Here is a 20,155-nt window from a genome sequence, read left to right as displayed (position 1 = left end):
AACTAGAATCATTAGATGGTAAAATCTTCCCTAACACATGGAACGTGTCTTCTTTAAAAAAGTATTATAGTTAAAAGGCAGGGACAGGCTGGTACTCTTTTTCCTACTACCAAGATTTTATCCCAAAGGGTTTTGCTTGGAGAGGTTTTAACGAGGCCAGCCTACCTGCACCTTTGTGTATAAAAGGTTCACAAAAACCTCCGAATATAAATATGTCTTATCTTTGCTACTCTATCAATTCAATCTTATCAATCTGTCAATACAGCTCGAATATATAGCGCAACTAAAGCTACATATTAAACCGCAAAAATCGGAACACAATCCGAACTATCACAAAACAAGCTTTTATATAAAGCACCAAAACAGACTTTCAACCAAGTCATTTCAAACAAAGTTCAGAAAATCAAGCCACCATACTGTTATCAGCAATAAAAACATATACAAAGCAAAAAACCCAAAAACAGAAATCTCCTAAAAACCTAAACATTATCAGCCTCGCCCTCTGCATCCCCCTCATCTTCAACAAGCTGCCCATCTCGAACAATTTTCCCAGGATCCATGCTAGAAAGATCGGCATCCGGAACCAGAAACTTCACTTGCAACCTTGCCCTTTCGAAACCCTCAACAAATGAATCCAATATCTCATCCGCCTTCTTCTTCTCCATATCCTTGAACTGAGCGGTTACCTCAATCAGGCGACTTTGCAAGCTTACCAAGTCACTCTCCTTTTTCTTCAAGTCCTCAACATCCTTGGAATAACTTTCCTTAGTCTCTTTCAATAACTTCTCTGTCTCGGTTAAACGACCTTGAAGTTCGGCAGCAAGTTTTTTATATTTAACCAGCTCTTCCTTCAAAACAGGTATCTCCCCCTTTTCCGCAACAACCCCCTTATATTTCAACTCCTGACTTCGCCCAAGGCTTGCAAGCCGCAACCCAACAACCTACAGAACAAATAAAATCATAAAATTACTAAATAAAAGGCAGCATAAAACAACAAGCTTACTACCTGCATGTATTGTCCAATAGCCATATCCCCCACTTCTTTAGCAAGAGTTACATCAGCCGACGATTGACAATACTCGTCCACAACAGCCATGTAAGGATACTCCTTTCCCCAAACTGAAAAAGCTTCACTTTCTTCAGACATCTCATGAAGCCTTTTCTGATTTCCCATAAAAGCATGTATCTCTTCTAGAGGGACAGCTAACTCTTTTCCATCTGAATCATCTGATAGCTCCACAAGTTCAGATCCTTTTCTTTTCTTCGCAATCACCTTCCTCCGACCTTGACGGGGCTGCGAAACCTCGGCACCCCCAACAACCTTCTCAGCATTTGACGAAGATACCTCCTTATCCAGATTCTTACTCTTAAACCGACTCCTTAACGATGCCGCAGAAACACCTGGATACTTCCCACCTACAAAAAACAATTCGTTTTAAAGTTTCTCAGAAAAAAAGGAAAACAGAGGAACATCAACATGAACCCTAAAAAACTCACCTAGATACTCTACAACAGCAACTTTATCATCCTCCCACTTCAGCAACTCATACATTGATATCAAATCTTTTCGATCAACATTTTTCACCAAATATTCTATTAAACACTCATTCCTCGGAGATATCACCTCTGGGCCGAGTATATTTTGCGGCTCCGAGCACCAAAACAAAGGAAACTTTTCGCCAAGATTCTCATCTATATAAAACGGAAATTGCTCCTCCGAACTTCTAACCTTAAAATACATCTCTTTGAAATCTTTGAAAGAAGACTTATACAGTTTGAAGATAGCAAAGCCCGGAGTACTATTAAAATTAACCCACCCCCCTTTCCACACCCCTTTAGCTTGAAACAAACAAAAGAATAACGAAACAGATGGCGGTTCCTCTAAATATTCCATCAAGACTTCAAAAGATCTCATGAAAGCCCATCCATTAGGATGAAGCTGAGAGGGAGCACAGTTAAGTTGTTTCAGAATCTGACACTCAAAATCCGTAAACGGAAGCCTCACTCGCAACTCTTCAACTACGCAACTATGCATGTAAAAGAAACCAAACCCCAACTCTCGATGAAAAATCCTATCCTCCACACTACATGGCAACAATTCCACCTTCACCCCAGAACCTGCCCTCACTATCATATTCGCATCAACCTCCCTCACCGCCACCTCATCACAGAAAAGAGACACCCGTGATTTAACATCTTCACTCACCCAGTCGTAAGACCAATCCACCCTATCCTTTTTCTCTTTCTCAAAACCCATTAATTCAAAATCAGAATAACAGAAGAAAGAAGAAAAGGGAAAAGACAAAAGCACAGAAATAAATCAGAAACAGAAAAGAGGACTCGTACCTCTCTTACTCATTCTTCAATATGCAAGCGTATAGCACACAACCAACACAAACAAACGGAAAAGGCTAAATGAAGCCAGGCAACTAAAGGGACGGATAACAAACCCAAAAGGCACATCAAACAGTGAGCCAAGTATTGGGAATCAACAAACTTAAATGCAACCATCACCCTTTCTCTTTCATCGCAAAGTAACGGACACGACTCCCCACGTTCCCAAAAAAATTAAAACACTGAGACATCTTTTAATGAAGTAAGTTGATCTGGGGGCTTATCCACTAACCCACGCAAACCAAGTTATAGCTCATAAAAAACAAAAATAAAGCTCAACCTGCTTCATTAAAATCTTCCTCAGGCTAAGCTTGGGGGCTGTGATATGGTCACCATCAAAATCATAACTCGTCATTTGCCGTTATTATTCGGCCCTTATGAGCTATAACTCGGCGAAGTTAATAACGTCTCAAAACGGCAGAGATAAAATCGGTTACGAAATTAATCATCAGAAACGGACGAATAATCATCAAAGACGCAACGGACGAATAAATGTCTATAAAAGAGAAGGTAAAATAGCTTTCTGCATTCATTCTGAACTGAATATCATCTACTGACTTAAGCATTGGAGTGCCTTTGCAGGTACACTCCTCCTCCTCGGTATTACTCGCACTCTCATATACACGACGAACACAGGAAAGTCGGACCTCGAAGGACAGGCATTCAACCTAGTGGCACATAGCTCGGCTAATCTCAAGAAGTTATAGCCGATCTACTCACCAGGCAAGATCACATGTTAAAATATAAATATATATTAAAAATAAATTAAAATATAAATATATTTATATATAAATATATTAGTGACTAATTTTAATGGCTAATTTTAATATACGAATAATATTTTTGTTTATTTTCTACGGATACATGGACACTTCTCCCGTTGAATGTCTAAAAACAAATAGTTAAAACTATTATATATAAACTGAGTATTAAGAACTCCAAAAGGGAAGTTTCAAACTCAAAGAACAGCCGTAAAGCACATTATAATATATGAAACGGTAACTAATTAATTATTAAAGCTTAAAAGGTCGTTCATGTCTTGTCTAAGCTAAAACCTCGTCAATCATTTCCATTCCTACAATTTTGAATGTAAAGCACGATGCCATCAAGATTTTTCACGAAAAAAAAAGGGAATAGATATTAACTTAACTACAATAATTTCTTATGCAACTAGTTTAACTGAAAGAATGAATTAATAAGAAAGTAATAATACCTTTGGAAGAAAGAAAAAATCTCCATGAACATATATGTCGACGCCGAGTTGTTGCTTCCTACGCCGAGTTATAGATTTAAAATATCCGCCGAGTTGTTGCTTCCTACGCTGAGTTATAGATTTAAAATATCCAAATTTTTTGTCCAAAGAGATATCATGTTAAGGAGAGTGCCAATAAAAAGAGAGCGTACTTACAAAAGTCACTCTGATACTTAAGTTAGGCCCAATTTAAATAAACAACTTAATTAAATTTTTTTTTGATAAAATAGCTTAAACAATAAATGGCTATATTAAAAATAGCTTATAAATAAATTATTTTGTGTGTTGAATTTTTAGTTTTAAAAGTATTTATTTTATAAAAATGTGATAAAAAAATAGTAGTATTATGAAAGAAATTATTTTTTAATTTCTCTATAAACTTCTAAATAGCTTCTTAAAAAGCTACAATTTAATTTTAAAAATTACACCAAACATTAATACTACTACTTTTTATAAGTCAAAAATTCAAAAAAAAAAAAACTTTTAAAGCTTCCAAACGAACCTTTAATGTCGCGAGAATTCAAGTAAGTCTTATAACAGCCCTATCAATATACATCTCTTGCGTTTACTAACTCTAAACTTTGTGACGGATGGCATTTTCATTTCCAAAATGCTAAACTGCATTATTTATAAGTGTCACATTTTAACGGTGAAATTCATGTATGTCCATCAAAGATAGGCTTTTTTATTCATATAAAAAGTTTCAATATTCAAGAAAAGAAATTAAATTCTCGAAACTTATTTACTCTAATTTTGCATGCATATATATGGCAAGATTAATTTAGTGGCATACAGCCCCCTCACACTCACACACACACATATGGATTTGTTTAATAACAATGCTTTTCTTTAGGTAAAAAAAAGGAAAAGAAAAAAATTAAAGGGGATAGATGTTGTGAGGGTGATGATAAACGTTTTGCATAATAAAGTAATACGGTGGTTGATGTATGAACTGGAAATTGGACTTAAGTGGCGCATGAAACAACTGATGATGATGATGGATGACCAAAATTGTCAAATTGATATCAGTTTAATGTTTTAAATTGAAAAAAAAAAACAAAAGAAAAAAGAAGAAGAAAACACTTTTGACTTTATTTGGGGGGACTCAAGTGAAGTGCAGAGGCAAAAGAGGTGTGTTCTAAACCAACCGTTAGAAAAGAAAGCACGTTATTCGTTCTATTATTAGATCCCACCCCAATACTCTTTTTCCCTTTTAACTGTAATTTGTGTTTATGTGTTCACATTTCAGAGAGCAAGTGATCGATCTCCTTCCATGGACCCCGCCGCCTCCCTTTTTCTTTTTCTGCTTTATCCATAAACGGACACATTAAAACAATGATAATATTTGTTATTATTAAGATAAAAATTCACATACAGTTATTTATACATGAAGTTCATAGTTGAGAAGGGTTAAATAAAAATTTAATTAAATATGTTAAATTATTTAACAGCGACTAACAATTTTATATATGTGAGTTTTTATTTATCGTTGATGATAGCTAACTAGAGTTAATTCACCTACACTAATCAACTACTACTATATCACAGTTCCTAGGAGTTGTTGGGTTTAGTTTTACCTTTCAAGAGACGAAGACAATATTGAACATAAAACAAGAATGAAAAATAAAAAAAAGTCAGACATTGCAAGAGCAATTAATTGGAACACAACAAATAGGTATTACATAATCAAATTAAATGAATCATGGGACTGCGAGGCAGATCAGAGCATGAAAGGGAAATCTGAGGAAGCTGTTATTATCGAAGTTCCGTTTTGTATGTGGTACCACAATTTCTTTAATTTGTTTCAACTTTAAGTGCAGCTTTTTATTCATTTGACCACCCCCTATTCAATGCTCTACACTCTTCACCCTCCGATCCTCCATTTCTTAATCCTTCTTCATTGCTTCTCCGTGCGCTTCTTCTTTCCACCCTGACACACCCACCATTTTCTTCCCATTGTCCACTAGTACTAGTACTCTTACACTTGTACTCTTAATAATAATTAGAAAACATAGTGACGACAAACATGTTGATTTACTAATGAACAAAAAAGGCATGATTGGGCTTAATAAGCTTCCACGTTAACCCACTTCTTAATGAACTACAAAAAGCTTGAGTCAATGGGTATTTGGACTGATAATCGAGCCCAAATGGTTATATATGTAAGCCCAAATTGTTATATGGATTCACTCCAAACTAATTGGTAATTACGGAGATTAATAGTTTCTTACGCCATCAATATTAATATAATTAATTAAATTGAAATAGTTAAATTAAATTACCGAATATATAATATACCCATATAGGTTTAACTTTATTCTATTAAGTTGTATTTTGGCCCAATTTTATTCTATTAAGTTGTATTTTGGTCCGTTTGAAAAGTTTTAAAAATTATTTTTTGAGTTTTTGACTTATAAAAAATAATAGTATTAATGTCTGGTACAATTTTTAAAACCAAATTATAACTTTTTAAGAAACTATTTAAGTGCGTATAGAAAAGTTAAAAAAAAATGACTTCTCGAATAATAAATTTTTTTTATCACATTTCTTTTAAAATAAACACTTTTAAAACTAAAAAAAAAAACAAATACAAAATAACTTAATTATTTATAAGTAACTTTTAATCTAAACATTTATTGTTTAAGCTATTTTTTTAAAATAATTTTTTTATCAAAAATAGAGAGACTCGAACTCACAACCTCTTTAATGAGTATGAGAAAATTATATCATTTGAGATATAATTCATTGACTTTTCAAAAGAAATTTAATTAAGCTGTTTATCCAAATTGAACCAAATATATGACATAATAATAAAAAATTATAATTCAATAATTAAGAAATGTCCTTAAAAAATATATATATAGAAGATATGAGATATCTCATATTGACTAGTGATGTGTGTTCCTTAGCATGATAATTGGAGCATACCAACCATTTTAACATCCTTAGATTCAGTGAAGAGCAAGAAAGAGAGAAAAAAGGTACATGAATGGGAGTGACGTGTCAAATCTGAGTCAGCCAAAGAATAGCTCCACAAGATGTGTCTACTCTTGGAAGGCACCCTAGTGGAACAGGTGGACAAATAGGGTTGTGAAGCTTCTCGGAGACTCCTAAAAAGGGAGATTGTACTTGCTTGAAATGCAAGAGGGGAGAAGAGGATCCAATCCAATCCATGTGTCAATTAGGAAATAGGAAACCTTCCTAGTTTGTGCAACATATGCGCCAAATGATGGTGAAAACATAAGACTTTGTCTTCAGCCAGAAGCCACTCTTTAGGTAAAGGAGGAAAATGGATGCCAAGAGAAGCTTCTTTTCTTTTTTGTTTTTTAAAGTGTGAGAGGCAGAGCTCATTGGTGGAGTGCTTTCTTCTTCTACTATAAGGATTAAAAGCTTTGAAAGTGACAATGTACCAGCAACAAATGTGAGTTTCATGAGATTGTCAAAGTGTCCCAAAACATTAAAGGTAAATCAATTTATCTATCTCCACCCTTGTTTAAGCAAAGGGTATTATTATAGAGGTTATTCCTCTCATTTGCATGAGCCACACACCCTCTTCACCAAATGGGGTGGCTCCACTCCCTCTTCTCTCCACTCAAGAAGCTTTGGTTCAGGATGCATTCCACCACTCAAAACAAGAGTACGCTATCCATTTTCACTTTCCATATCTGCATTATTATCCATGTTTTCACATTCTTTTTTGCATAATAAGTTGCTATTATTGAAACACTCAATGAGATGCAGCATATTCTTCTATGCAGCAACAAAATGCATAGCTGCATTCATCTGAATTCTGGAAAAGTCTTTCTCAAATCTCAACACACTTAGCTGCATGTGTGTACTTCTTAATTCCCATTTCCTCAAACATTTTTGGTGAACATTATTATTATTTCAGGAAGAGGGATATACATTCTGTATGAAGATGTCAAATCTTGCCCCTATGAAGACGTGCACGTCCTCTGGTCAATACTGGTGGAATCAAATTCAGCTTCTTTGCCATCCAAAAAATAAAGGCTATGAACAAAACGGAACTTAGAAGAGGATCGTAATAATAATGTACATAAAGTATTTATCAATGTTCATACACACTCTTTTCTTTTACTTTTTTTTTTTCCATCTTTTATAAAGCATTCTAATTTCTAAGTGCTTATCAACAGTCCAACGCTTTTTTTTTTCTCGCATATTTTTAATGGTGCATAAACTTTGAGGGTGGGTAAGAGGAATTGAATTCCTCTCTCTTTACTTTAAAAGAAAAAGATCATCAATAAGTTTTCTTTTTAATTTTATTTATTGGTAAGCTGTCTACGTGGAACAGTTGAGATGGTCATTTGTTCCTTCATTTCCCATTTTTCCCTATTAAAGTTGACTTATGAAAGCCAAGGAATGGATAGCACAACTAAAATATTAAATATATATTTTACAAGAACAACAGTGTACAAAGTTGTGTTGAACTTGGAATAAACTGATAATAAAAGAAGGCAGATACTGAATAGTGTTCTACTCATTCTACATTAAGTTGTGATTAATTAAATGTAGAATGCAATATTCTTCTAGACAGAAACTTATATCTGTACGAAAGTTTATTTTATTTTTTTAAATAAAACATAGAATGGAAAACTAATGGGGATCAAACTCATCTAGCTAGCTTTAATAACCAAAAAAGGGGAGGACAACATTTATTTCCAACACTTGTTTTGAATCAAATCCATTGTGGGCACTGATAAACCTGGAAACACCAATACCTGAATCTAGGACTGGTTTTATATTTTAAGCAGAAATATTCCGCATGCCCGTGCTTAAGAATGAAAGGTCATTGGCGAGCCAAATTCTTAAGTGCTTAAAGAGTAAGATAATATCCTTGTTCTAATCTATTAATTACATCAACATTATAGGTTTATCTTTTTTCAATTTAAATTTTAAAAATTAATAAAATGAAAATTAATCTCAAAATGTTCCACATGATTTTTTTTTTTCCGACGGTATCCCCCAACCCGACAGACTAAGGACTAATCCGTCGCGGATCTGAGCTTCATTTAAGGGTCTGCCGCTGGCCAATGGGTTGCTGCATGCACAAGATAGGAGTCGAACCCCCAACACTTGTTTAAGCAGACGATGAACTGACCACATTGAAAAGGAACAAAATAAATGGCGCATAATAAGAGCATTCATTTGTTCGTAGAGCACACAAAAAATTCTCCATTGACCTCGCTAACTCAATAAATTACAAGTTCTTTTCAAAATTTCAATACTTAACATAGGATTGGCAGATTTAGTTCACAAGAATAAAATAGTAGGGCTATGGCACCATAACAGGCATAACTTAACTTTTAAGATTTTTTGGGGAAAGGGGGGGGGGGGGGGGGGGGGAGAGAGAGAGAGAGAGAGAAAAGAACATTAATGTACTTGAGGATTCAGCCGTGCATTATGGAATTCACACATGCATATATTCAACCCTATTATTAAGTGTTAGGTTGGAGAGGTCGTCATCCACAATCTACAATTATATCAATATAATATAAGTTGACAATGGTGTTCGACCGAGTTTAAGAATTGTCCCATATTAGCAATTTATGTGTTATGCTACATTAGATGAAAATATGGAAACAAGCTCCTTTTTTAATGTGATAAGGATCGATAGAAAACTATGCCAGGGTAAGGGAAGAAAGGAATATCTAGAACAAGACGAATATAATGAAAAAAATAAGCATAAACTCTCTTATCGAAACACTAATCAAAAGTTAAATACACTGCAATGACTGGCCAAAATACAAAATCTTCAGTAACAAGACATCTCTATAGATGAGAAGGTAATATATTGAGGGATTTTTATATTCATTCATGAATAATGATTGATTCATGGGCTAATTTAGCTTATCGAAAATGGGCTTCCTCATTCATTCAATCAAGCAACAAAATGTGATGAAATGCCTTCATTGCCAAATGACAAAAAAAAAAAATACTGGAGCAACCGGACTTCTTCGCATCTAAATAATTGATTTAGCAGCATATTGAGAAATCAAACTGACACTATGGACTAATATAAAGGGTAATATAGGATTGCAATTTAGAGATTATCAAGTAAATGCTGGCTTAGAAGTTTTTATCACTTTTAACAGCTTGGCACGGCATTCTCAAATGCCAGTTTCAGTTATTTTATTAAACACATTACATAACACTGGCTAAATTTTCCATTCAAATCAGAAGAATCATCTTCATTCTTGACCAGCAAGGATGCTGAAAATGTAAATGCAACAATTGCTAGGTATATATTTCAATAGAAGCTGTCATATACACTACAAATACATGACAGATCTTACAGGATTATAAAGCTGATGAAGAGGGGAGTTCAGTGACACTTTGTAGCCATTCTCTAAAATAGGCCTGACAATCGACCTCCGCTGGTGAGAGAGCAGCAAGGGGAGTCACAGTAATCTAAAAAGAATGAAATTGCTTTCTATGTCAGCCACAATTTTGTATTCAACAAATGTGATATATAGTTATATTTATTATTATATACTTACATATCCTTCCTGTAGAGATTTGTGATCTGTATCCTCATGATCAAGTACATAACCTCTTACCTAAAATAGTTAAAATCTTAAAAGAGTATTACATCATGTTCAAGCACAACACTAAGGTGTGTAGAACTTGTAACAACGGGAGGAGTTCATCAAGTGGTATTTGATGATAACCTACCACAAGTGAATAGCAAGAGTTTGAAGTAAATAAAAAGAGAGAAAAGAATGAAAAGAACCCACCTCTCTCGCAAATAAAAGTTGTTCTGATGATACAGATGATGTGCGAGTATCCTTAGGTGTTTCTGTATCTATATTGGTCATATCAGATGACATTTTTCGTTCTTCTGTCTCAGAGGTGACCTGCTTCCATCCCATTCTTACAATACTATTACCCTGCTTAGTCAGCTTGTAACCCTTTTCAGAGGCACAAAACACAAATTAGTTATTAGTGATTCTATGATAGAAGTTTAATAAAATATTGGTCCATATAATATCAATTTTAGTATAGGTTCCTATAATTTCTTACCATATAGGTTCTGATCATTCATGGATCAAAATCAAGATAAATTATACTACAGAGTCCAATCCTTTATGAAAATGGGGACAAATTCTATCAGCAACTACATAACTAAAAACCTAAAAGTGCTAAAATAATAAGGACCATACTTAATTGTAGGGACAACAAACCAAATTTGTGATACTATAGAAAAATATAACTTTCTAGAAAAATAAGACTAGCAGAGTATAACATGTTAACCATTTGTCGCATATGAAACATATATTGCAAAGATTGTCATAACAAACCTTATGATTAGCAGCATTGTTTGGCACATCTATATTCAAGAAACATCTTTGAGGGAAGCTTTGGTTCTTTATCTCAACCAGTACAGCACTTATGATAGGTACGCATGCTTGTGCAGCAAGAGTGAAGTCATGTACATTACTCTTTCCCTTAACCCTGCCAGTACCACAGACTCCAAATGATCAAATGAAAAGTTGTTGCTCATTTTAGTAGGACATAGAAGTTAAAACATAGATTATTGGAATAGCTCATAATATGCTTGACCCTTAATGATATTACGTTTAGACATTGATTCTGCAGCTCGTTACAATTATAAGCTAACAAAATGGTTGCAAACTTCACCCAGAAATAAATATCCAGGATAAATAAAGCAATTTAGCGGCAGAAGCGTACATACCAGTCATATGAAACAGAGATAGCAGGTATACCATTGAAAAAAGCCTCGCGAGCTCCTGCTACAGTGCCCGAGTAAACACTAGAAAGGGAAATACTTAGTACAGCCATGGGAAAAACACTTTCTTAACGGAGTTAAAAACTCCTGAAGCAACAATAGTTGTTTTCTAAGTTTCTTTGCAAATTATACTTTTGTGCATCTCAAATTGCAGGGAATTAATGATCATATGGAGTTAATGATGATTACATTGTCATATGGAGTAAATTACATCTACTAGGCATCTTTCAGTTAGATCAATTGCTATCAAATGGAAAATGCCAATTTTAAGAAGGGATTTGAAAACTGCCTCCGAGTCATCCTCACTTGGTTGGCAAAGATGAATGATTTGCAGCTGAGAGCGCATTAGATTGAATAAAAGTGTGCAGTTTAGGAAGAGAAGAGTGTTACATACATGTGATAGCCACAGTTGCTACCCTTGTTTATGCCACTGACTACCTGTGCAAATGGATAGAGTAAAGAAAAATATGGACGATGATGATAGCTTACAAACAACAACAAAGGTCTGAAATGAGAAGGGAGAGGGTAACCAACCAGATCAGGTACCGTAGGAAAGAGTGCTTTTGAAATTCCGAGCGAAGTACAATCAGCAGGAGTCCCTGCACGTTGCGTAAAGAGAGACGGTTATGAGAAGAAAGGACAGATGTGTATTCTGATTCAAAGGAAGGAATGAAGGAACGGAATATTGGAACCGGAGACGGCGAAGGCGGTGGTTCCGTCAATGTGTACTTGCTTTGCAGCTATCGGGTGGAGCCAAGTGATGCTGTGGCTAACTGCTGACTTCTCACTGCAAAATCATCATCATCTAATTCTAATTCTAAGTTAGTATGAAATGAATTGAACAATTGATTGAACGGACCTATCAGGAGCGCAAACTTGAATTTTGAAGAGATTGGTGGCGACAAGAGAGTGAACCAAAGCTCGCAAGCCAGGAGCATCGATTCCGTCGTCGTTCGTCACCAGAATTGTTGCTCCCTTATCCTCTTCCATCTCTCTTCTACTTTTAGGTTTCAGCTGCCTCCGTTTTTTTTTTTTTTTTTTTTAACTAAGATAGAAAATTTCTTTGATATAAAAATATTGGGTCTAAATATGGGCCTCATACATCAGCAATGTCTATGGGATACCCCACCAGATGAACACACGGCCAAGACAAGAACCAGAACATAACTTTCTTCTAGAGGAAGACAGCGGACCGGACCGGGTTCGGCAGGGCAGGTGAATTTCGAAAACGGAAGAAGACCACACGTGATGCAATGTCCGGCGGCGCAGGAAGAGAGGGAGCAAATCACTTCGTTCCGGCCGGGCGATAAGCACGAAAATTTCATTGAAACTCGACGGCAAAACGTCTTCAACAGGGGCGACAATGGAAGAAGATGCAGTGGGTATCGCATCAACCATTTCAGAAGAACTGGTGGCGACAGATACCAACCGGCGAAGACTTCTTCAATGTCGGCAAGTTCGGGCTTCAAGCGACAACGGTGATGCAGGCTACGGCGGCGTGGCGGGCGGAAATAGAGGCGCAGGGGACGGCGGCAGGGTAGGCAAGTACCACGACGCAGGCGCGGGCGAGGTCGCGGCCGACTATACTGACGCAGGCGACGGCGACGTGGCAGGCGAAGGCGATGAAGTGGACGACGGCGGCGTGACGGGCGGAGACAGGGGCAGTAGCGCTTCACAGAGGAGATGAAGATCGCACCTTAAACCGCAAGCTTCATAGACAAATCCGTGTGTTTTAGAATCCGGGTCGGGTTGGATTTGGAGCTTCGTTCTATTTGGATCTGGGCCGGCTTGGGGTTCGGGTCTTGACCAAAATAATAAAAAACATCAACGATCTACACAGGGGGCTTAGCCTTACCTTAAAAAATATGAGCGTTTCTAGCTTTTCATATGTGCCACAAAAGGTAGGCTGCTTGCAGAATCATCTTTCCTCCATGTCTCTGAAGTTTGAAAATTCCATTTAGGTCCAACCACCATATCTCCATGGGTTTGTGTCTTGGTTCACGTTGGGGATCGCTAATCCAGAGTTCTGCCATATCAAAGAAGACTGAGAACAATTAATCAAGCAGTGTAAGATATTGCCTCCATTTTTGAACTTTGCACTACATCTCAGACAAAGAAAGGAAGGCGAAAGTTTGAGGTTTCACAATCTCGAGTTTCAGTTTCGCGCAATTTCTGTCCCTGCACGCCAACTGTTCGGTGTTTTGCTTCTTTGAGAGCTTTAACATTTTGGGTCGCACTATTCTCATGTAAACGGAGCCATCCACTTCTGTATCCAAAACTCCGATGATGGTGTTCTTCCTCGCAATAAGAGCTGCTTCCTTATACAACCAACGTTTTCTGTTAAGAAAATCCAGTTTCTGGTTCAAGTATCTCACCGCCATTCCCAATAAGGATGATGGCCATGGAGCTGCAACTGTGCCACCTTTTGAGAGCTCCCCTACCCTTCATCTTTCACCATTTTTATCCAATTTTGATCACCCTCCAAGTGGATATAACATTGAGCTTGTAGATGGTGATGCTTGGGGTGTCTCATCTGGGGTGGCACAAGCCTGGCCAGGAAGGCATTCAGCTAGATCAGCAGCTACTACATTTGCACACCATGGTATTGATGAACCTGTTGATTGTAACTCCTCTCGTTTTGAGGATGACATGGATTTGGAAGATATAGATAACATGAGGGTTCGCGGGAATCTGTTCTATAAGCTCGAGCGCAGTTCCAAGGAGTTTGAAGAGTATAATTTAGATTTTCAACGCAAGAAATCTTCCAAGAAGAAAGACGAAAAGAAGGAAAACACTAAGGAAGCAAAGAAAGCTAAGGAGTGTCCAAATCCAAATGTGACTTCCAATTCCAAAGATAAGCTTCCGAAAGATCATATCGCAACAAGAAGCAGAATTGTTATGGCCCGGTTGGATGAAATTAAAGATGTTTCTCCTGAGAACAAGAGGCAGAGGACTCCCACTTTTAACCAGCTTACGGGTCCTTATCATGAACCATTTTGCTTGGATATTTACATATCTAAAGGCTCTGTTCGTGCTAGCATTGTTCATAGGGTAACTAGCAAGGTTGTTGCAGTGGCACATTCCATTTCTAAGGATATGAAGTTTGACCTGGCTTCTACCAAGAACAAGACCACCTGTGCTGCTGTGGGTGCCATTCTGGCTCAGAGAGCATTGGCTGATGATATTCATGACGTGATTTACACTCCAAGAAAAGGAGAAAAGCTCGAGGGAAAGCTTCATATTGTTCTCAAGTCTATCATTGACAATGGCATTAATGTGAAGGTAAAGATCAAGCAAAGATTCAGGAGATCAATTAAACCCCATTCTACCTAGGAGTATGCTAGTTCTATTAGCATTATCTATTGGACTATTGGTGGGTGGATTTTAACCATTTGGAAACTGTGAAGCGCCATTTTATATTCCACCCTTGTAACATGTGAACAAAGTTTAATATTTAAATAAAACTGCACTTCAGTCTTGATCCTAGGTAAACCATAAACATCGTTTCAATATTTGACTAGAGTCAGATATATCTGTTTCATGCATCAAAGAAAATGCCGAACAATTGAAATATACATTAAAGGAAGAAAACTCAATGGCATTGAAGAAAACCCATTAGCAGGATGGAATTACATCTAGAAAAGTGAAAAGTAGATTAGTCATTGGAGGTGGCCAATTGGAGGGAGAGGAGCTCATCCTCCGGGATAATCCTAATATGGCAATCGGAGCGAGGGTAGGCAGCACACAAGAGGGCATAGCCGCGGTCGACGACATCATCGCTGAGCATACCATCGCTCTGATCAACAGAGCCACTAAGAAGACGAGCAGGGCAAGTCATGCAGACACCAAGCTTGCAATCATGGGGGACATCCAAGCCAGAGTCGATTGCCTTCGAGAGTATGGTCTCATCAGGTTCCACTTCAAGATGGGTGGACTGCCCCTGATGCTCAATCAACACTTTATAGGACCGCACAATGAATGATGAACGTGAAGCAAGGCGTGGCCGCACACTGTTGAGCTTGGTGGTGGTAGGGTGGTTTTGTTTCAGAAGAGTAAAGGATGGTTTGAGCGGAGTTGGAGTGAAGTGAAGAGCTGCCATGGTTTGCGCTTTAGACCGATGGGGCGAAGCGTGTGGTGCTGAAAAGGATAAGGCTTCTGCTGCTTGTGCGCTTCTTTCCCTTTGTTAATTATATTCTATATTCTGGATTTGGATTTTCTAAAATTTGAATTTCACTTTAGAGAATAAAATATGATCTCTCACCATTTATTTTATAGGTGGGACTAAGAATAAATATGAGAAAGAAACCATTTAAGGGTAGAAGATTACATTTTACCTTCTAAAGTACAAATTTCAAATTTAGAGGATCCAAATTCCTATATTCTATACCCAATTTGTTTTATAATTTGATTAATTTCACAACATTGAATAAATTTGAGTATGTTAGATATACACTAAAATTATTTATTAAAGTCAGTCATTAATATAAAATATATGTTAAAATATAAATATATATTAAAAATAAATTAAATTACATATATATTTATATACACTAGTGATTAATTTTAGTAACTAATTTTAATGTACGAATAATATTTTTTATATATAACTATGGTAGTAAGAATATTGATTGATAATATATGCTGAAAACAAAATATCAGGGAAGTCACCAAAAAATATCGGCGATCGATTTAATTATTTTTGTTAATCTCTATAATTTTACTAAATTTATAATTAATTTTTATTTTTTTTAATTGAATTTTTTACTATTTTTAATTTTATAATTAAATCTTTTCTAATATAAAATAAGTTAAAATTAGTTAAATATTTTTTTGTAAATTAAAAATATTTATAATTAAAAACATAATTAAATTTTTAATCGTATATATTTTAAGAAAAATATTCTATTAATTTTAATATTTTTCATATATAGAGAATCTAATTAAAAAATTAAAAATAATATAAAAATCGAATTAAAAATTTGATAAAATTATAAGAATTAACAGAATAATTAAACCAAAAAAGTCAACGTGTGACACTCTATTTTTAAGTTACCAAAAGGGTTTGGTAAGGTTTTAGAGACTTTTTGCAAAGCGTCTAGGATGAAGATTAATGTGGAAAAGTCTAAAGCGCTTTGCTCTAAGAATGTCTCTGCAACAAGAAAAGATGTTTTCACTGGGGTATCCTCTATCAGATTTGTTCAGGACTTGGGCAAGTATCTTGGAGTTACCCTTAGCCATTCTAGGGTGACTCGTTCAGCTTTCAATGGTGTCCTGGATAAGATTCGGAGTAGGCTAACAAGTTGGAAAGGGAGTTTACTCAATCGGGCTGGTAGACTCTACTTGGTTAATTCTGTTGCCGCCGCTATTCCCACGTACAAGATGCAGGTATCTATTTTTCCCAAAGGAATCATTAGTAAATTGGAGTCTATGATGAGGAATTTTCTTTGGAAAGGACAAGTTGATGGAAGAGGATTGAATCTTGTTAGTTGGAAGGTACTGGTTACTCCAAAAAAACATGGAGGTTTGGGGATTAGAGATCCTTATTGTGTAAATATTGCTCTTCTTGGGAAGCTAGTTTGGACTTTTTTCCAGCAGCCAAACAAGCTATGGGTCCAATTGTTGGATGCCAAGTACCGATCATCTCTATATGACTGTTTTAGTTATCCTAAGAACAAGGACTCTCCCATTTGGAGGTGTCTTTGCAAGGCTTGGGAAGTGTTGAAGGATGGGTTTGCTTGGTGTATTGGAGATTTGAACCAGAATTTTTGGTTTTTTAGTTGGAGGAGAGAAGGACGGTTATCTAATGAGATGGATTATGTTCACATTTCTGATTCGAATCTCCGGATACAGGATATTTGGTCGGTTGGTAGGTGGCATTTGGATACTCTTTATTCTCCTTTATCGCAAAATCTGAAAGGTAATATTCTCTCTTACAATCCAGATGAACAAGCAGGTCCGGAAGTGGGTTGGTATTGGAGTGGTCTGCTGCCAAAGTCTATAACTCACGCAATGGTTACTTGTGGTTGTGTAAGCAACTGTTTGGTTGGGAGGAGCGGGAGAATTGGCTTTGACTTTGGCGTCAGCTTGTTCCGGAAAAGCATAAGTTTTTGGCTTGGTTGTGTCTTAAGGAGGCTCTTCCTACTGCAAGTTTTCGCTTTAGAAGAGGGATGTCGTCATCGGATAGATGTCCAAGATGTCTTTCTAGCCAGGAATCGGTTTTACATTGTATTCGGGATTGTCCAAAAGCTCAGCTTGTCTGGCATAGGTTGGATATTTCTTGTCATCCTTTGAATTTGAAGAACTGGTTCTTGTATCATAGCAGAGAGCATCCGTTCAAGTTCTTTTTGAGACTTTGGTGGATATGGCGAGCAAGGAATAATGACATATTTAATCCCCATGAAACTTGGCCTCCGAAAAAAGTGATTTGTCTGGCATTAACTTCAGAAAAGGAGCTTAGGAATATTTTTGAATTACAACGTATGTCCCTTCCCTCTACTCTAAATGGTTTTTGGAATCCCCCATCCATTGGTACTTTTAAGATTAATTGTGATGCTAGTTATTTTGGTTCGGGTGATAGTGTTGGTTTTGCTTGTGTTATTAGAGATTGTAATGGGAGTTGGCAAAGGGGATGTTTGGGAATGATTGAGAGTAATAGTATTCTTCAAGGAGAATTGTTTGCTATTTAGATAGGATATCTCTTAGCTTGGGATGTGGGTCAACGAGATGTTATTTGTGAGACGGATTGTGTGGAAGCATTTAATCTTGTTACTCAAGATGGTTTTGAGTTTATTAATCTATTGGTGCTCAAAATAAGAGATATCATGCATTGGAATTGGCGTGTTGACTTTCGTTTGATTATGAGAGATGCAAACACGGTGGTAGATACTATGGCAAAGATGGCGATGAAGTTACAACTTTCGCATGTGGAGCTTCTTGCACCTTGGGAGGAGTTTAAGAGTAGTCTTAAACGGGACTGCCCCTCTATTTAAGCAGTTCCTTGTTTTGTTTGTTTTGTTTTTCTTTGTTTAATTTATTCCAGTCACAAAAAAAAAAAGGCTTGGTAATAATTTCCTGTTTTGTCCTAAATTAAAAAAGGAGCAATTTACTTTATTTAAATGATTGTGAAGATTCTTTACTCAAATGCAACATTTTTAAATTATTTATGTGTGTATCTTTTTTTATTATTATGTAGGTAACCACGGTTTACAATTTGTACATAAATCGTTGGAGTTTGGCACGTTTTACTCCTAAGAAACTTTGAACATAAACTGCGGTTGGTTACCACGATTTATACATAAAAAATGCTAGTTGAAACCATACTTGATTATCACGGTTTATAAAAAAGAGCTGTGAGTATAAAATTCTATTGGCTACCACAGTTTATGCTTAGAGTAGTATAAATACATAATTCGCGAATGGTTATCACATTGTAGCTAATAGTCTAATAGTAGTAATAACAATATTAACAATCTTATTCTGTAGTAGTGTAAATCTAAAGAATGAATGTTGGATTCTATGTCTATTAATCTGGCATGATTGTCTTGGAAGTATAGGCTTAGTTTGGTAAATTTTTTATTTATAAAAATTAATTTTAAAAGATAATTTTTTAAAAAGTGTAGTATTTATATTTGATAAATCAAATTAAAAATAATTTTTAAAATAAATACAAGCAATAATAATTATATTTGATAAAATAATTTTTTAAATTTAAAAATACTATAAAAGACATAAATTTAAGTGTTAAATTTAAAAATTAGTTAATATATAATGTTATATTAGACTTTTAAATTTTAAAAAGTACCTGTCAACTTTAAAAAATTTCACTTTAATTGTTTTCAAGAGTACTCAAATCATTTCAAAACTGTAAGTACAAGCACATTGTCTTATTAATTTACCAAACATAAAATAAGGAGTTTGTATTTTAAAAAAGTACAAACACCTCTTCAAAAAATTTTACCAAACTAAATCTAAATATACTTGAAGCTCATTATTTAAATTTTTATTTCTTAAGTCTAAATATATTAATTTTTTTAATAAAATTAAAAAATAAAAGAGACACTTATTTTAAAATAAAAGGAAAATGACAAAATAAATAGATTCAAATTTAGCAAAGACTATTTATTCACCTCATTTTAAAAAAGGTAATTTAAACAAATCAAGTAAAAAGTAAAGGTGATTTATTAACAAAATATTTATTGACATTCCTTGGAACTTTCCTTTCATTGATAGAAAAATGTACTTAAATGTTAAATCAATGGGATGGACACCGTTACATTGGTTTAGCCAAGAAATATAAGGATGGAGGTTACTCAAATAAAGATGTCTAAAACGTCTTTTTTTAAAGATATTTTTATGTTGTGTTTTAATTGGGTTTTTGTATAATTTGTTCGATGTTCCTCATCACATACTATTAAATTCTTCAAAAGATTTTCTTTCCAAAAACAATAAAAAAAATTTTTAATTTGGAATAAAACAAAAAAGATAATAAATTAACTAATATATTTTTTTAAAAATTATTTACATAAAAAATAAAAAATAATTAATTTATATTCGTACAATATATAAAATAATTACTATATTATTATTATATTATAGATTAAGATTCATTAATTTAAATTTTTTTATTTTTAATATAAGCATTAGAAATAAATAAAATTTTTATAACTAAATGTAGTGTAACAAAATATATATAATATTAATTAGTTCTTAAAAAATTCTAAAAAAATAGTTTCTTTCATTTT

The 20,155-nt window shown here is 35.1% G+C and overlaps 4 protein-coding genes across 4 annotated transcripts; 1 reads left to right on the top strand and 3 right to left on the bottom strand.

Annotated features, from left to right (window-relative positions):
- Positions 1-414: 414 nt before the first annotated feature.
- Positions 415-2,315, bottom strand: LOC130978960 (uncharacterized). Its single transcript, XM_057902292.1, has 3 exons — positions 1,498-2,315; positions 1,007-1,416; positions 415-941 (listed from the first exon to the last, which is right to left on the bottom strand). The coding sequence occupies exons 1-3, from the start codon at positions 2,255-2,257 to the stop codon at positions 480-482; spliced, it is 1,632 nt and encodes a 543-aa protein (XP_057758275.1). The 5' UTR covers positions 2,258-2,315; the 3' UTR covers positions 415-479.
- Positions 2,316-9,683: 7,368 nt separating this feature from the next.
- LOC130981894 (uncharacterized) lies at positions 9,684-12,478 on the bottom strand. Its single transcript, XM_057905639.1, has 9 exons — positions 12,274-12,478; positions 12,107-12,201; positions 11,949-12,013; positions 11,809-11,852; positions 11,361-11,438; positions 10,966-11,119; positions 10,402-10,575; positions 10,165-10,224; positions 9,684-10,075 (listed from the first exon to the last, which is right to left on the bottom strand). The coding sequence occupies exons 1-9, from the start codon at positions 12,402-12,404 to the stop codon at positions 9,965-9,967; spliced, it is 912 nt and encodes a 303-aa protein (XP_057761622.1). The 5' UTR covers positions 12,405-12,478; the 3' UTR covers positions 9,684-9,964.
- A 765-nt stretch (positions 12,479-13,243) lies between these two features.
- Positions 13,244-14,913, top strand: LOC130981893 (uncharacterized). Its single transcript, XM_057905638.1, has one exon. The coding sequence runs from the start codon at positions 13,698-13,700 to the stop codon at positions 14,745-14,747; it is 1,050 nt and encodes a 349-aa protein (XP_057761621.1). The 5' UTR covers positions 13,244-13,697; the 3' UTR covers positions 14,748-14,913.
- An 84-nt stretch (positions 14,914-14,997) lies between these two features.
- Positions 14,998-15,581, bottom strand: LOC130981895 (ferredoxin C 1, chloroplastic). The gene has a single exon (XM_057905640.1). The coding sequence runs from the start codon at positions 15,511-15,513 to the stop codon at positions 15,070-15,072; it is 444 nt and encodes a 147-aa protein (XP_057761623.1). The 5' UTR covers positions 15,514-15,581; the 3' UTR covers positions 14,998-15,069.
- Positions 15,582-20,155: the final 4,574 nt, after the last annotated feature.

Source organism: Arachis stenosperma, chromosome 5, assembly GCF_014773155.1.
Source record: "Arachis stenosperma cultivar V10309 chromosome 5, arast.V10309.gnm1.PFL2, whole genome shotgun sequence".
NCBI classification, from domain to species: Eukaryota; Viridiplantae; Streptophyta; class Magnoliopsida; order Fabales; family Fabaceae; genus Arachis; species Arachis stenosperma.
The sequence above is the reverse complement of the archived record's forward strand: the minus strand, read 5'-3'. Positions and strand labels throughout refer to the sequence as shown.

Coding starts and splice junctions, on each gene's coding strand:
- LOC130978960 (XM_057902292.1), bottom strand. CDS start 2,257: ATGGGTTTTGAGAAAGAGAAAAAGGATAGGGTGGATTGGTCTTACGAC. Junction 1,417..1,497: donor TGCTGTTGTAGAGTATCTAG/GTGAGTTTTTTA, acceptor TGTTTTTTGTAG/GTGGGAAGTATCCAGGTGTT. Junction 942..1,006: donor CTATTGGACAATACATGCAG/GTAGTAAGCTTG, acceptor TTTGTTCTGTAG/GTTGTTGGGTTGCGGCTTGC.
- LOC130981894 (XM_057905639.1), bottom strand. CDS start 12,404: ATGGAAGAGGATAAGGGAGCAACAATTCTGGTGACGAACGACGACGGA. Junction 11,439..11,808: donor AGCAACTGTGGCTATCACAT/GTATGTAACACT, acceptor TTCCCTTTCTAG/TGTTTACTCGGGCACTGTAG. Junction 10,576..10,965: donor ACAATGCTGCTAATCATAAG/GTTTGTTATGAC, acceptor GCCTCTGAAAAG/GGTTACAAGCTGACTAAGCA.
- LOC130981893 (XM_057905638.1), top strand. CDS start 13,698: ATGATGGTGTTCTTCCTCGCAATAAGAGCTGCTTCCTTATACAACCAA.
- LOC130981895 (XM_057905640.1), bottom strand. CDS start 15,513: ATGGCAGCTCTTCACTTCACTCCAACTCCGCTCAAACCATCCTTTACT.